The sequence below is a fragment of the Sciurus vulgaris genome (genome assembly GCF_902686455.1).
Source record: "Sciurus vulgaris genome assembly, chromosome: X".
NCBI lineage: Eukaryota > Metazoa > Chordata > Mammalia > Rodentia > Sciuridae > Sciurus > Sciurus vulgaris.
In genome coordinates, this window is record NC_136471.1 from 102,369,905 (window position 1) to 102,387,687 (window position 17,783).

Here is a 17,783-nt window from a genome sequence, read left to right on the forward strand (position 1 = left end):
CAACTTCTTTCCTTTGTTCCCCACCCAGCCTTGGGCATTACTCCTTCCATGATACCCTAAGAGTTCTCTTCTTACCCTTTCAGTTACCTAGTTGACTTTATGTCTGGTTAACAATATCAAAGGGAAAAAAAAATAACAGAATGAATCAAACAACATTGCCCTATGTAAATTTATGATTTTTAATAAAAAAAAAATTCTTTATATGAAATTCCTTCTGTTCAAATAATGGATGTGGCTTTTGTCTCACTCATTTCATTCTTTATGTTAAATTCCTTTGGTCTCACATAACCAGTGTGGCTTCTGTCTCATACCAATTTTTTTTTAATCTTTTTTTAGTTGTCACTGGACCTTTATTTTATTTATTTATATGCCGTGCTGAGAATTGAACCCAGTGCCTCACACGTGCTAGGCAACATTTTACCACTGAGCCACAACCCCAGCCCAACCAATTTAATTCTTTACATTAAAATTTTTCAGTCTTTTTAGTGGTGGTGTACGCCTGTCATCCCAGTGGCTCAGGAGGCTGAGGCAGGAGGATCATGAGTTCAAAGCCAGTGAGACCCTGACTTTAAATAAAAAATAAAAAGAGCTGTGGCTGTTGCTCAGCTAAGCATCCCTGGGTTCAATCCCCAGTACCCGCCTCCTCCAAATTCCTTTGGTCTCAAATAATTGGTGTGGTTGGTGACCATATCCCAACTGACTGGCCTACTTTCTTATTTCTAACGCCATCCACACCCCACGTTTACAGCTTTAGTTGCCTTCAAGTTCCAGACTTTTCTGGAGTTTTCCAACAAAAATTACCTGGCTTCTTGGTCTCCCTGACCCCCTTTGAAAACAAGATTCAGCCCCTTGTGGTCTGCTGGGTCACTAAGTACTTTTCCATCTGCTTTCCAGCTTCTAAAAATTTCTTCTTGTTTCCTCTTCCTGTCTCTTTGCCCCCTGTAGGGTTTTAGACCAGTTTACTGTCAACTATAATGAAATTTGTTGGAAGGAACCATTACTTCACAACAAATAAGAATAAGAAACTGTCATTTTTAAGAGAAGGACAACAATTTAGAGAGAGGGTCTCGCCGAGTTGCTCAGGGCCTCACTAAATTACTGAGGCTGGCTTTGAATTCTCAATCCTGCTGCCTCAGCCTCCTGAGCCGCTGGGATTATAGGTGTGAGCCACCTTGCCTAGCTCTAATGAGATATTTTGAGAGAGACTACATTCACATAACTTGTATTGTAGTATATTGATATAATTCTATTTTATTATTGTTGTTAATCCCTTACGGTGCCTGATTTATAAATTAAGCTTTATCATATATGTATGCATAGGAAAAAATCAATGCATATCGTATATGTATGCATTGGAAAAATATTGCCACAGCAAGTCAGAATGGTAGTCTTTTGGGAGCAGGATCCAAGAGGAGATGGACGGGGGAATTTCTTTGATTGCATTTCTCAAGCATATACGAGTTTCAATCATTCTGTGCATGATAAATTTTACAATTTTTTTTGAGGGGGGTGGTACTGGGGATTGAAACCAGGGATACTTAACCACTAAGCCATATCCCCAGCCCTTTCTAATATTTTATTTAGAGACAGGGTCTCACTAATTTGCTGAGGCTGGCTTTGAACTCGCGATCCTCCTGCCTCAGTCCCTGAGCCGCTGGGATTTCAGGCATGCGCCACCGCACCTGGCTCAATTTCACAATTTTTGAAAAGGTGCACTTCAGCATTCAACCATATCAATCAGCGTGTATTCAGCTGTATAGATGAGAAGCTTAACCATGGAAGGTCACTTTTCTCCCACAATTAAGAAGTGCAGGGAAAAGCAGCCCAAGGTGAGCCAACATCTCCACGCCGCCCTGGGTACCCTGTATCCTTCCTGCTCTTGGTGAGGTCACACTTAGCTCTTCCATCTATGTTTCTCAGGTGGCTGCTTCACCTCTGGGCCTCACATCTGTATTCCAGAAGGAACGGCAAAAGGAAAAGGGCAGAGACAAAGTAACTGAGTTGGACCCCCTGAAAAAATTTTCCTGAGTGATCCAAACAGCAACTTTGCTTATTTGTCATTGGCCATGATTGTCAGGGGCATCCCCAAACAAAGAGGTCTGGAAAGGTGATGACTTTACCTGAGAACATTGTCACGCTGAAAAAAACCAGAGCCATGTTAGGAAGAAGGATCAGTGGAGAGAATTCCTTGGAGAGGATCGTTGGTATGCTGTGACTGACACCCTACCCCCACCCCCACGCAGCCACCACACCGCCCTTGGGCCCAGGAGGAGGAGGAGAGGTTGCCCTCTCGCCCCAAGCATCTAAAGGGGTCAAGGAAGAGGCCGAAATGGATGTTAGGTAGGCAACAGACAGTATGTGCTGAAGGTGCCATAAAGATTAAAATAAATGATATTTATAGAGCCCCAAGCACAATGTCTGGAACAAAGTGATCATCCAAGAAATCTAAACCTTGTTAAAAAAAAAAAAATCATTCCCAGTTAAAAAAAAAACATTTACCATTAAAGAGAAAAAATCAAAAAAGAGAAAAGAAAACGGATAATTTCAGTAATACTAAGTATAAGAAACATCACCGATTGTTCGTTAATGCTTTGGGTTTCCCCACGCCAACTTTAAGGCTGTACATTGAAAAAGTTGGAGCTGGGGAGATAGCTCAGCTGGTAGAGTGCTTGCCTCGCAAGCATAAGGCCCTGGGTTCGATCCCCAGTACTGCAAAAAAAAAAAAAAAAAAAAAAAAAGAGAAAAGAAAAAGTTGAAGGTCTGTGGAACTCAATATGCGAGGGAAAACAGGTCACGTACACCCTTGCCACAGCATACTTCAAGCTTGCTTGCTTGCTTGCTTGGTTTGTTTCTTTCTTTCTTTCTTTCTCTCTCTCTTTCTTTCTTCTTTCTCAGGGGCACTTAACCACCAAGCCACATCCCCAGCCCTTTTTTATATTTTATTTAGAGAGAGGGTCTTGCTGAGTTGCTCAGGGCCTCACTAAATTACTGAGGCTGGCTTTGAATTCTCAATCCTGCTGCCTCAGCCTCCTGAGCCGCTGGGATTATGGGTGTGAGCCACCTTGCCTAGCCCTAATGAGATATTTTGAGAAAGACTACATTCACATAACTTGTATTGTAGTATATTGATATAATTCTATTTTATTATTGTTGTTAATCCCTTACGGTGCCTGATTTATAAATTAAGCTTTATCATATATGTATGCATAGGAAAAAACAGTATATACAGGGTTCAGTACAGTCTGGGTTATCAGGCATCCACTAGGGAGCTCTAGACAGGGGGCTACTAGGTACTAGAACTTGAAGTCTAGCCTGGTTTTGCAGTTCAGATTAAATTATTTATTCCCAAATCCTGTACTGACCAGTCTGTGTTATGGAGAAATAAATGGAATAAATTCTGTCCTGACTTGATGAGGGTCCTTTTTTTTTTTTTTTTTTTGGTACCAGGGATTGAACTCAGGGGTGCTTAACCACTGAGCCACATCCCCAGCCCTTTTTTATATTTTATTTGGAGACAGGGTCTCACTGAGTTGCTGAGCGCCTCGCTGAGTTCAAAGGCTGGCTTTGAACTCGCCATCCACCTGCTCAGCCTCCCCAGCGCTGGGATGACAGACTAAGGGCGCATATTTTGTCCTCTCACTCTTCCCTACCTGCCACCACGATCCATATCGGTCACTCAGAGCCCTCTTTTTCCTCTTTTGTTGTGCTTATTGTCCCTCCCTCTCTCCTTTTCCTTAGGCCTGATGACTTTCTTTTTTTGGTGGTGCTGGGAACGAAACCAGGGCCTCCTGCATGCTAGGCAAGCACTCTGCCACTGAGACACACCCCCCTCTCTTTATTTTTTATTTTGAGACAGGGTCTCGCTAAGTCGCCCATGCAGGTCTGGAACTTGCGATCCTCCTACCTCAGCCTCCTGAGTCCCTGGGTACAGGTGTGCACCACCTCGCCGGGGCTAGTGGACTTCATTCCAAAGGGGAAGGAAACCAGTATTTTTTAAAAGCCTGGCGTGAGCCAATGCACATGGTGATTTCATTTGATTTTTCATAAGAAGCACAAGAAGCAGATAGTATCATTCAAGGTCCAGAGAGGCGAAATAACCTAACTCCCAATCAGGACCTTGGGAAGGAGAGGATGTGCCCTCCAACCAAGCCCGCGTTTCAAAGCTGGCTTCTCAGAACAGCGGGCTGAAATTTGCAAGCATCTTCTCCCTTGGCTGCGATTTATTCTGGCCTGGACTTCCCTGCATGGGGGTTAGAGGGAGAATAAATCTGGAGTCAGAACACCTGGCCTGGGATCCCTGTGTCCTCAGATGGTACCCGTGTGACCTGAGGCAGGGCAGGAAACCTCCCCTTTACAAGTCTTAATACTCTCACTGGTAACATGAGAACAACAACATCTACCCTGGAGGATCGCTGTGGAAATGAAGAAAGGCAATAGATTTGAATTCTCTTTACAAGATCCAAGTACTGTGTGAATGTCATAAGTCATTATTACGGATGGATTTATTATTTGCCTACACAATACGATATTAAAGTGGGACCTTCCTAGTGCAGTTTTATACCAATACAAGAGGTATCATATTCCAAAATGAATGCGGACAGACCCACAGAGGCAGACATTACCAGAGATGTGCTCTAAAATTCTCAAATACCCTGAACAATTTTGATTATAAAGGCATCAAGAGAGCAGGAAGGAGGGTCTGTGAAGAAGATTTTTCCAGAAGGCTACCGAGGGGCAGGGGCAGGGTTGCCCTCTAACTTGGTACCTCCTGAAAAGGTGATTCAGAGAATCCTTTAAAGAGGATAATATGTGTTTGCTGAGGTTGGGGATCCAGAGCTGGAGCCTGTGACGTGGGGTCAAACAGGAAGAGCTGCACTTCCACGTGTAGGAGACGGGGGTGAGGGTGGGGGTGGGGGGAGGGCGGAGTCAGGTCGGAGTCTCCTTTTGTTATGCTCTTAGGAACGTTAAGATATTACAGTGATTTTTCTATACATTGAACATCTTTCTCAAATCAAAACATTAATTATCAGCATCCCAAGGCCCCTGTACCCCCTTTCAGTCACTGCAACCTCTAAGGATAACCACTATCCTGACCTCTAATTGCACAGATTCGTTTCGGTTTTGTTTCCTTCTGTTCTCCCTAGAATTGGAATCATACAGTTTTTGTTTTCATTTTCGTTTTTTAGTACTGGGATTGAACCCAGGGGCGGTCACCCACTAAGCCACATCGCCAGCCCTTTTTATTTCTGATTTTGAGACAGGATCTCACTAGGTTGCTGAGGCTGGCCTTGAACTTGTGATCCTCCTGCCTCAGCCTCCTGAGTAGCTGGGATTATAGGCATGCCCCACTGCATCCAGTGGAATCATATTTTGTACTCTCTGGTGTCTGGTTCTATTTTCTCAACTTTATATTCATGAGATCCGGCCATATTTTTTGTATGTTATATATAGTTCATTCTTACTCCTGTTTAGCATCCCATTGAGTAAATATTCCGTGATTTATCCATTCTAACATTGATAGATATTTGGGTAGTGCTACGGTTTAAATGTGTCCCCCAAAGTTCATGTTGAAGAAAAAAATCTTCAAAGAACAGTGTTGGGAGGTAGGGACTAGTAAGAGGTGTTTAGGTCATGAAGGCAGAGGATGGATTAATGGATTAATGTCATTATCATAGGAGGGAATCAGTTACTTTGAGAGTGGGTTGGTTGTCAAAGCTGGTTTACTCCTCTTGAGTTCTTTCTTTTGGTACCAGGGACTGAACCACTGAGCCACATCCCCAGCCCTTTTTAGTTTTTATTTAGAAACAGGGTCTCACTAAGTTGCTAGGGCCTCACTAAGTTGCTGAGGCTGGCCTCTAACTTGTGATCCTCCTGCCTCAGCCTCCTAAGCTGCTGGGATTACAGGCATGCACCACCTCACCCAGTAATGCGTACCGTCCTAAGCCACTGTGTGCGGCCCCTCTTGTGTTCTTATGCTCTTTTACCCTTCTACCTTCCGCCATGGAATGATGGGGCATGAATACCCTCACTTGATGCCAGCACCTTTGATACTGGATTTCCGTGCCTCCAGAACCGTGAGAAAGAAATTTCTTTCCTTTATAAATTATCTAGTCTGTGATATTCCAGTTTAGCAACAGAAAAGGAATAAGGCAGGGAGCTTCTGATTTGGGACTATTATAAATGCCTGTGGACATTCTAACACATGTATAGCATATTTCTCTTGTGTATATAGCTAGGGGTGGGATGGCAGGGTCATGGGGATGGTACTTATAAAAGCTGAAGCAGTTTAAGTCTTTCCCAAGAAGTTTTCTTTTGCTTTTTTTGTGGTGCTGGGGATTGAACCCAGGGCCTTGTGCATGTGAGGCAAGCACTCTACCAACTGAACTATCTCCCCAGTCCCCAAAGGGATTTCTTGAAGGAGTACGGATTCCACACTCTACTGCCACCGTCTCGCCTCAGCCTGGAGTGGCGGGTAGGGAACCAGCGTGTGGTCTGTATGGTAAGATCCAAAGTCAAAGGAACCCAGCAAAGGCGCCTCCCATGAACCCCATAGAAGAAGCCACATCCCCAGGACCACAGTCCCACCTACGAAAACACTCTGATCTAGCGCAGTGTTGGCTGTCCGAACACAGGTGCGGGCCAGGTTCTAGACACCTGGTTTTTACCTGACCAATGTCCTTCCTTAGCTGTGTGACCTTGGGAAGGTCACTCTCCCTTTCTGGGCCTCACTTTGCTTGTCTTTCGGATGAGTGTCTCTTGTCTGGCCCTTATTTCCTGGGTTCTAAACTTTCCGGGAACAGGAGGCATGCCTTCTTTTTCTTCCATAGTCCTAGCGGGCACGGAAAACTCTACACACCTACCGGCGCAGTAGGCCACTGGACAACAATGTCTCGCAATTTCATTTTCTAAAGAAAAATCTGCCTTTATGAGTCTAGTGATGCACGTAATGAGGATTAAATTGGTGCATTAAAATTAACAACATGGTGTGTGTGTGCCCGTCCAAATACAGATGCTCCGGAGCACACCAGCTTTATGGAAAAATCCATTGCCATTCTTGTCACACGACTGATCTCTAAAGGAACAGAGCAAAGACCATCTATGCATGATAAGTTTATCGACACCATTTTATCCAAGGACGTGGGGTAATTAGAGATTCCAACATAGACCCAAAGAGTTCTGCTCTTCATCTGGGAACTTGTTTTATCACTTGGTCTTGCCTTGTTCCTAATGCTTAGCATTTAAAGGTTATATATAGAAAAAAGAAGAAGAAGAAGGAAAAAAAAAAAAAAAAGACTCCAGACATTATGTAGTCACTGTCTGGAACGGCCTTATATTTCAACAGGATATTATCACTCAGGCAAAGAGAAATCATTTTTACTGGGTAGGAAATTATTTCATTGTGCAGTATTATTCGAGCAATTAGAAATCACATTGTGTGGCGAACGGTCAGCTCTTCTCACTGGAGTTAGTGGTTATATTGTTCATATTTGAAATGTGTGGCGGCCGAGAGAAAAACAAGGTTTTTCTCTAAACGCATGGACACTAAGCAGCTCAGGCAGGTGAGCCACGATGTAATTTTACTTCTCAGGAAATTGTTTCTGGGGTCGCCCTGAAGTACCCTGTTTTATTTCAACCCATCAGCAAATCTTGGTTCCTTGAATCCATTCCTTTTTGGCCAAGGAAAACTTAGTTCGCCCCCGCCCCCCAGGACTTTGTGGAGGAGTGACAAACTGAAAACTTGATGCTGTTCCAAAAGTTGGTTGGAAAAATCTGTCTTAGAATTCAGAACAGATTTTCTTCAATTCCATATGAATGACTTTGGTTCCCAAGCAGGCCTCCAGAGCCCATGTCACCCATAGAAAGTGAGGCTCTGGTATTAATGATGGTCAAGAAACACGGTTACAGCCGGGCGCGGTGACGCAGGCCTGTAATCCCAGTGGCTCTGGAGGCTGAGGCAGGAGGATCGCGAGTTCAAGGCCAGCCTCAGCAGTGAGGCCCTAAGCAACTCAGTGAGACCCTGTCTGTAGATAAAAAGTAAAGAGGGCTGGGGCTGGGGCTCAGTGGCTGAGTGCCCCTGGGTTCAACCCCTGGTACCAAAGGGCAGGAGACGATTCCTGGAGAGCGTTATTTCCGGGTGAAATCCACTCCTCAGTCTCATCTCGGGAGAACAGAAACACAGCTCGCCCCATCTCCTCTCTACTCTCTTTTGCCGTCAGAAGTGGGGGTTTCTACAGCCTGGGGCACCGAAATGCACAGGACAGGAAAAGGACCTGGAAGACATCCAGACAGCTGTAAGCACAGAAGGCTGAAGCGGCTGGGTGCTTCCCAGCAGCAACAGAAAGAGGAAGGGAAAAGGAGCAGGGGTGGCCCAGCCATGGGGAGAAGGGGGCTGTTGATAGTCTGGGCTAAAATCAGAAGGAAAGTCCCTGGACACAGGGGTAATTTTGCTCATGTGACATTGGCATCTTGAGCAGTCATGATTGAGGGACTGTCCCAGTCCATAAAAAATTGGCAGTTTAACGTTATACTCAAGCCTGCTGAAACCTAACTTTTCTTTCCACTTTTAAAAAATCATCATGGAGCCAGCTGCAGTGGCACATGCTTGCAATTCCAGCAACTCGGGAGGCTGAAGCAGGAGGATTGCAAGTTGGAGGCCAGCCTCAGCAACTTAGAGTGGCCCTAAGCAACTTAGGGTTGGGGATGTAGCTCAGTGGCTAAGCACTCTCAGGTTAATTCCTCAGTACAAAAAAGAAAAAAAGGCATCAAGGGCCAGGTGTAGTGGTGTGTGCCCATAATCCCAGCTACTGGGGAAAATGAGGCAAGAGGATGGTAAGTTTGAGGCCAACATGCACTGTCTTGAGATAAAAATGAAAAGTGCAGGATGTAGTTCAGCAGTAAAGTGCCCTGGGTTCAATCCCTAGTACCAAAACAAAACAAAACAAACACACAAAAAACATCATGAGATACTCCAGATATATAAAGAGCACACAGAACAATATAATGAACACCCAGCCAATGATATAACATTTCAGATACAGCTAGAGCCCTCTATGTACCACTTCTCACTCTCGTTCTCCCTGCCCCTGAGACAACCACAAAGTTGGTACCATATTATTATCTCCATGTGTAATTTTATTCTTTTATTACACATGTCACATAGTCACATATACACTTACTATAAATCCTAAATATATTAGTCCATTTTCTGTTACTATAATGAAATACCTGAGTCTGGACTATTTATAAAGAAAAGAGGTTTGTTCAGCTCCCAGTTCAGGCAGCTGAAAATCCAAATAGTATGGCGCCACATCTGGTGAGAGCGCCTGGCTATGGCACAACATGGCAGACGTCACAATGGAATTACACGCAAGAGGGAGCGATCACTTGGTGAGCTAGGCAGCCAGAGCAACCCAGAGGTCAGGCTTGCTCTTTTATAGCAACTTGCTATTTTGTTGTTGTTGTTTTATTTTGCTTTTTTTTTTTTTTTTATGGTATCAGGGATTGAACTCAGGGGTGCTTAACCACTGAGCCACATCCGCAGCCCTCTTTTATATTTTATTTAGAGACAGGGTCTCACTGAGTTGCTTAGGGCCTCGCTAAATCATTGAGGCTGGCTTTGAACTTGCGATCCTCCTACGTCAGCCTCTGAATCACTGGGATTAAAGGCATGCGCCACCATACCCGGCAGCAACTTGCTCTTGTAAGAACTAACTCAGGGTCCTATGAGAGCTATCTTGATCCCTTCTGAGGATAGTGTCCCCAGTGACTTCATCAACTCCCACTAAGCCCATCTCTTAAAGGTTCTACCACCACATAGCAACACTACACTAGGGACCCAGCTGCCAACACCGGAACCCTTGGCTACACACTCAAAACACATCCAAACCACAGCATATTTTAACATTTTATAAATGGTAACACATTCTCTATGTCTTTCTGGAACTTGCTTTTTCTCTCTAGCATTATGTTTATAAAATTAGTCCATGTGGACAGGGTAGACGTGGGGCATTCTTTTTCACTGCTGTATAGCATTCCATCTTCCTAATAGACACTTTTTTTTTTTTTTTTTTTAAACCAGCCAAACTCAGGACCCAGCCATGTACTTAGTCTTTTGCCTCATACCGGATTCTTAGTTCACAGCCAGAGCGACACTCCTTTCTAAGGACAAAATTGTTCAGTTCCCTCATCCTGCCAGAAGCTGCCAGTGGCTAGAACAGGCCACTTGGTGTGTGTGGATTCAGAACATTATGTGACCTTGACAGAGAGTTTGTCCTTGCCAGGGGAAAAGGACCAAAGAACTGTCTCCAGCTCCAGTGGCTAGATGACTCAGATCCCTGGAATCCCCTACTTCTTTCCCTTGGATGGAGTCCAAGTAATGCTGTCAAAGTGGAATTAGTTCACTCTTTTCAAAGGGAAAAGGAATTCTCAGAATTTGGAATAAGACAATCACATAATGCAAGTGCTAGATCACCTGGTCCCTCCCTCCCTCCCCAACACCCTCATGCAAGACAAAAGATACTTGGGCACCAGCCAAGAAAACCATCCAAGGAGATGTCAAGACAGCAACCGTCATTTGGGGTCTTTCTAGAAGGGGCGGGGCAGGGCGGGAGGTGATGGTTTGCAAAGGAGAGGAGCGAGTGTCACCTTGGTGATTAATCAGTGGCATTTACAGCCATTTCCCTCTCGGCTCAGCTCACCGAGGCAGGGAATCTCCTGGCAAAGGCTCTGTCCCAAGATGGCTGGCACTCAGTCTCTGGCCTGTGTGGAGCATTCCTTGAGAATTGTCTGGCCAGTCGAGGGCTGGCGCCTGCCACATTCTTCTCAGCGGGATCTTTGAAGTAGGGAAAGGGCTTCTCCAAGTGCTGAGCAGATCTGACTGCAAGGAGGCTACAAATTTACCACAGCTGGCTGCTTTGCCCATCACCCCTCTGCCCCACAGCAGGACCCAAAAAGGGAGCCCAGAAAATGCGAGCTGACGAGGACTCTAGACATATTCTAGCTTGACACCAATCAATTCATCAGCTTGTTAATTGAATAAGTCATGACAGCGCACGGAAGCCGGGGATGACCAATATTCCTCAAGCGATCCTGCAAATGACTTGCAGGATTCGTGGAGGACTTCCTTGAAATGGTGACACTCGAGGTGACATGGGAAGCAAGAGTAGGTGTTCACCTGGAGAAGAGGCAAGACAGAGCTTTGGAGGAGGGGGAACGGCAGAGGATAAGATGGAGCGCAGTAAATAGAAAGAACAGAAAGACAGCCATGTGCCAGAGGGTTACTTACCAGCTTTCCTGACCGAGGCTTGAGCCGATCCAGAGACTCAGCGGAACCCACGGTTGATGGTCAAGGTGCATGACGCGGCACATCCAGAGGGACTCAGGAGAGAATTCTAGCAAATCTCTAAGGAGGGGATGGTTTTAATGCCTAATAAGTGACAGAGCATAGTTAAAGAAGGAAATACTCCTGTAATCCCAGCGACGTGGGAGGCTGAGGCAGGAGGATCACGAGTTCAAAGCCAGCCTCGGCAACTTAGTGAGGCCGTACGAAACTTAGTGAGACCCTGTCTCAAAATAAAAAAATAAAAAGGGCTGGGGATGTGGTTCAGTGGTTGAGTGACCCTGGGTTCAATCCCTGGTACCAAATTAAAACAAAAAGGAGGAGGAAGACGGGGAGGAGGGGGAAGAAGAAGAAGATGAAGAGCAGGAGGAGGAGGAGGAGGACAAGAAGGAGGAGGAGGAGGGGGAGGGGAGGAGTGGGGGAGGAGGGGGAAGAAGAAGAAGACGAAGAGCAGAAGGAGGAGCAGGAGGAAGAGGAGGAGGAAGAAGAGGAGGACAAGAAGAAAAAGAAGGAGGAGGAGGGGGAGGGGAGGAGGGGGAGGAGGGGGAAGAAGAGGAAGAGGAAGAGCAGGAGGAGGAGCAGGAGGAGGAGCACGAGGAGGAGGAGGTATCATATCAAAGGGGCTGGGGTCGTGGCTCAGTGGTAGAGCACTTGCCTGGCACGTGTGAGGCACTGGGTTCGATTCTCAGCACCACATATAAATAAATAAATAAAGATATTGTGTCTGCCTACAGTTAAAATATTTAGAAAAAAAGATCTCTTTTAAAAAAGTTAAGAGCTGGGGAGATAGCTCAGCTGGTAGAGCGCTTGCCTTGCAAGCACAAGATCCTGAGTTCAATCCCCAGCACCGAAAAAAAAAAAAAAAAGTTAATATCAGAGTCAAGCCTAGCAATGAAACTGCAGACCAATAATAATTACAAATATCAATGTAAAAATCCTAAATACAATATCAGCAAACAAAATCCAGCATCATTTAAAAAATATGAATTACCGTCACCAAGTGGGGTTTATCTTAAGAATGCAAGGATAGTTCAGTGTGTGGGAATATTTTTACTCCCATACATGACATTAATAGAGAAAAAAAACACGTCTATCTTTGCAGATCATGTAACAGCTTTCAATAAAAGTCAACAGGGCTGGGGATGTAGCTCAGCTGGTAAAGTGCTCGCCTCGTATGCATAAGCCCTGGGTTCAATCCCAGCACAGCAAAAAGATAAAAAATAAAAATAAAAATCAGGGCTGGGGAGATAGCTCAGGTGGTAGAGTGCTTGCCTTGCAAGCACAAGGCCCTGGGTTCGATCCCCAGCACCACAAAAAAATAAAATAAATAAAAATCAACAGCTACTCTTAAAGCTTCTTCAAAAATGCCCCATTATGTGCTGGGCATTAACTGATCTATGGAGTCATGAAGTTGGACATGCATAGCACTTTGCCATTAACTCTTGAGGCACCTGCTCTTTCTTCTGCTGCTCTACCGGCTCCCTAGGATCCATTGCCAGAGGAGTTTGGAAAAGACCTGGCCCCGTGTCCCTAATGGGCCTGCGTGGTGTGCTGGCAAGTCCCTGGCCAAGCAGACAACGCTTTAGCTGCTCCCGTGAGGCAGTGTGGGTCTGTTCCTCTGGCCACTCTGGTTCCCAACGAAATGAACGACTGGCAGGATTTTCCTTTCTCACCCTTGTCTGGGTCACTTCTGAAAAGGCAGAATGCTGCCCAGTTCATGAATCTCCAATAAAAGTCCCCTGGATCTGTAATATCCTTAATTTGCTGGACACTTGTTCTATGGCCAGTGCCTGTAAGTCACGTAAAACACACGTTCCTGCTCTTGTCCCCGGATCTACTGATGGCCTCTGGGAGGATTATGTGCCCGAGGATTTCCTTCTCTCCTCCCAGGACCGTCCTCTGAGCTTCTCTTTGCTCCCACTTAATCAACGGTGCCTGTTTGGTTGGAAAAGCTTTTGTAACAGGGGTCAGAACTTCACTGACCAGAAGGTTGGGGACCGGTAGGGTGACCAACCATCCTGGTTGGTCCAGGACTTCTCCTGCTTTAATACTCAAAGCCCCATCTCCCGGGACTCCCTCAGTCCCAGGCAAAGTAGGACAGTTGGTCATCCTATATCCTGTATCAGATCGGGGATAGTCATGTGACTCATCGACCTTTCGCCACACTTAGCTGTCCAAAGGTTATTTCTGGGTAATCTGGCTGGGCCCATTGGAAAGAACTCCCCCCTCCCCCGCCCCATAGTTGACTCCCTGAATTCTGGGCCTACTCCAGACCCTCTGTATCTGAATCTTGTTAAAACAAAATTCAAAGACGTGTTAAAGTTTGAGAGCACTATCTCAGAGCATGTCTTCAAACCTGGCTGCCCAGGGGAACCACCTGAGGAATTTTTAAAAACACTGAGGCCTGGGTCTCACCTCCGTGATTGTGATCTACTTGGACTGGGGTGCAGCTTGTGTATCTGGATTTTTTAAAAAAGCTCCCTAAGTGATTCAAATGTGCAACCAAGGTTGAGAACCACTGTTCTAGACTAGAGAAAATTCTCAGCCCAGATGCTTGGTATGCTTGGATGACTAGGTATGCTAACAATCTTTTTTTTTTTTTTTAAAGAAAAAGTTATTTAAACAACAAGATGCTTGAGCTAGGTGAGGGCACAGTGGTACACACCTGTAATCCCAGTGACTCGGGAGGCTGAGGCAGGAGGATTGCAAGTTCGAGGCCAGCCTCAGCAACTCAGGGAGGCCCTGAGCAACTTAGTGAGACCCTATCTCTAAATAAAATACAAAAAAGGGCTGGGGATGTGGCTCAGTGGTCAAGTGCCCCTGAGTTCAATCCCTGGTACAAAAAAAAAAACCCCAAACCCAACAACAAAATGCTTGACTTGAAGGGAAAATTATCTAGGAATCTTTCCTTTTTTAAGAGTAATTTACCCCTCCTTAAAGACAGATTGCCCTACAGGTAACAGGTACGTAGAAAAAGCTATAAAATTGTCCTTGGTTTTACAATGATAAGTGAAAAACATTAAAATTCTCTAGTTGAATAAGGTATGCTAGGATTTTTATGTTGTTCAGGTTTTTCTTTTCTTTTTTGTTAAAACAGTGACAGAAAACTAACTTCCTGGAATATAAAGATAAGAGCGGGATGAGCAAGCCACTAATGGAGGAAGGGGCTATGTTCACAGGACCAGTGTTTCTCCCCACCCCGTCTTTATCTGATGTCAGTCAAAACATCATTGGCCATTTAGGTTTTTCCGTTTTGTTTTTCTTTTTTTAAAGCAATAGGCTGGACACGGTGGGGCACGCCTGTAATCCCAGGAGCTCGGGAGGCTAAGGCAGGAGGATCGAGAGTTCAAAGCCAGCCTCAGCAACTTAGCGAGGCCCTAAGCAACTTAGGAGACACTGTCTCTAAATAAAATATAAAAAGGGCTGGGGTGGTGGCTCAGTGGTTAAGTGTCCCTGGGTTCAATCCCTGGTACCCCAAACAACAACAACAACAACAAATAGCAATATGCTTGTGCACATACACCAGTTGCTTCATGTACAATGAAAGAAAGGGTCGGGGGAATGAAAGAATAGAGAAAACTATACCGTAGTAGTCAAGACGTGGGGGAACCAAATTGCCATCTTCTAATTGAGCATGTACTCTTGGTCTGTAAGAACCGGGTTCTGGAGTAAAGTCACAGGTTCGCTCTTTAGTAGACCTTCCTGTCCGCTGCTGGAACACATCAATTGTATCTTCATCCTCCATTTCCAACCGTGCAGGTGTGTCTGTTCCATTAATTGGTTGCCCATCAAATCGGAATCTGATCTGCCTCATCGACAAACCCTGACATTCACAAAAGGCCTTTATTAGTTTACCAAGTGGTGTATGCCCCCCCCCCCTTTTTTTTTGGTACTGGGGATTGAATCCAGGGACGCTTAACCACTGAGCCACATCCCCAACCCTTTTTAACATTTTATTTAGAGACAGGGTCTCACTGAGTTGCTGAGGGCCTCGCTAAGTTGCTGAGGCTGGCTTTGAAGTCTTGGTCCTCCTGACTCAGCCTCCCCAGCCACTGGGATTATGGGCATGCACCACCGCAGCTGGCTGGTGTATGTCTCTTAATCTTAAACTGCACCACAGAACCATCCTGCCCTGCTACCTTCAAGTTAATGTGATTGTTGTTCTCAGTCTGACTCCTTCCTTGGGCTTTATCCAGCACCAGAGTCTCCTCAGCTGCCCCTTCACAAAAGAGGTATCAGGTCTGACCCAAATGAGTATACAAGCAGCTCCAGGATTGGCATGAATCTAACCCTCCTCCACCAGTCCTCTTAATACTCTCAAAAGAGGTTAAAGGTTAGCATTGCCCTTGGTAAATCCTTCTTCCTGTCTATCTAATATGCTGGGATTGTACACTGTACTATACTATTCCATATTGTACTAGACTACACTGTGACAGCCTACCAGCTACACAGTCCTTTATGTCCCTTCATGATTATAACAGGGATTATGCCCTGCCCAAGTCCTACTACCTCAGTTAGCTTCCCACAGCTATTGTGCCTCTGGACTTGCATCAAAATTTTAATCAGGTTATGCAGCACAACACTTAATATATATTGGATTTTATGGTTCTCTAATTGTTTGATCTTTATTCTAGTCACTAGTACTCTTTCAGTGACAAGTGTCAGAAGCCTAACTCATCCTGGCTTACATGAAAAGCCAACGAATTAGCTCATAGGAGAGACAAGTACAGGCACACTGACTTCAGGTACGGTTGGATCCAGGTGCTCAGATGATGTCATCAGAAGACATCTTCGTGTCCTTCACTTACTACAAATTTTCTTTGTTTAAGCTTCATTTGCAGGCAGGTTTTTTCCTAGTTGGTAGTCAAAATGTCCACTTTGAAGGTGTGGTAAGTTGAGGATCTTTAACTCTTGCAGCACTTTGAAGTCTCTACCAGCTAATTATGTTTCACATTATCCCTGGGGACCTCCTCAGTCAGCCACATTTTAAATGTCTCTTAAAATGTCAGCCACATTTTACAGAAACTCAGCCCCACGAAGAGCAAAAACATAGACAACACATACCCTGGGAACAAAAATCATGGTAACTAAAGATCTCCCTCTGATCTTTTATTACTGCCAGATACCATGTCACGGCGCACTGTTACAAGACCAGATGCACCTCATGCGCTTATCAGACACCTAGTACCTATCAAGTACCATGCTGGGACTCAGGTGGGCAAGCCAGTCTCGGCAGGTAGCAGATAGGTCAGGCACGTCCCAAGCACCCTGCAATACGTAAGGGCCACTGTAGAGTCGCAGGCTTGGCAGGTGCTCAGGGGTGTGACATTTAAGAAAGACTGTGTCAACACCAGGCATGGTGGCTCACATCTGTAATCCCAGCTACTTGGGAGGCTGAGGCAAGAGGATTGTAAATTTGAGGCCAACCTAGCCCACTTAGCAAGACCCTGTCTCAAAAATAAAATAGAAAAGAATAAAAAGGGCTGGGGATGTGGCTCAGTGGTAGAGCACCCCTGGGTTCAACCCCCAGGACCACAAAAAAGAAAAAAGGAAACAAAAAGATTGCATCGCATATTTTCCAGAGTCCCCTCCAGCGTGAATTCTCTGCTGTTTCTTTTTCTCTCTGTGAAGTCCTCCTTCTATTGTAACAAGGGCATTTAGCTCTGTGGGGATGTGGGTGGACTCTAGCTAACCCACTTACAGATCACCTCAGGAGTTCTTTTTCTACCAGTAAAAAGCGGTTTCCAGGGCCACTGTTTAAAATTACCTCTGTATGCTCCAGAGGAAAATCACTTCGAATGACAGAAGCGAATGCAATGGAAAGTGGTCGCGTTCAATGAGGATGTTAAAAGATCTCAGATATTCGTTAACTTACTGGAAAGGGAAGAAGGGCCTACCGTACAAGAAGAATTTCCTCTGAAGAACCCAAAATTTAAACAGTGGATAGATGCTAAGACAGGAAAGGGCTTGAATTTTATTTTGGTCTTCAATTGGAAACCCAAATGCGGACTGCAAGTGTTGTGCTGAGCCTTTGGTATAGTAACACATCAAAATGTGAAGCGTCTGTTTCCTAATCCTGTGTAGGTGACTTTTCTGTCCTTATGAGTCGTTAGAAAGCTGTCAGTCCAAAAGAAAGCCCACAAATTAGCGAGGTGCCGTGGTACACACCTGTAATCCTAGTGACTCAGGAGGCTGAGGCAGGAGGATCACAAGTTGGAGGCCAACCTCATCAATTTGGTGAGGCCCTAAGCAACTTAGCGAGATCCTGTCTCAAAGTAAAATGGACTGTGGATGTGTGTGACTCAGCGGTTAAGGGTCCCTGGGTTCAATCCCTAGTAAACGCCCTCCCCCAAAAGCTGTTAATCCTTTAAAGAACAGGTCTTGCATAATAATGGCCACCACTTAGAATACACTTAACATATGCCATTATGCTTTTCAACCTCAC

General features: G+C 45.2%; 1 protein-coding gene across 3 annotated transcripts in view; it reads right to left on the reverse strand.

The window, feature by feature from the left end:
* LOC306650724 (uncharacterized protein) overlaps positions 1-17,783 on the reverse strand; it is a 135,370-nt gene that overhangs the window by 22,101 nt on the left and 95,486 nt on the right. For all 3 annotated transcript variants that reach the window (XR_013760990.1, XR_013760991.1, XM_079122980.1), the window contains exon 3: positions 14,924-15,161. Coding sequence is in view for 1 of the 3 variants with exons in the window: in XM_079122980.1 (XP_078979106.1) it covers positions 14,924-15,152 (229 nt within the window). In the remaining 2 variants the exon portion in view is untranslated. The remainder of the gene's footprint in view (positions 1-14,923; positions 15,162-17,783) is intronic.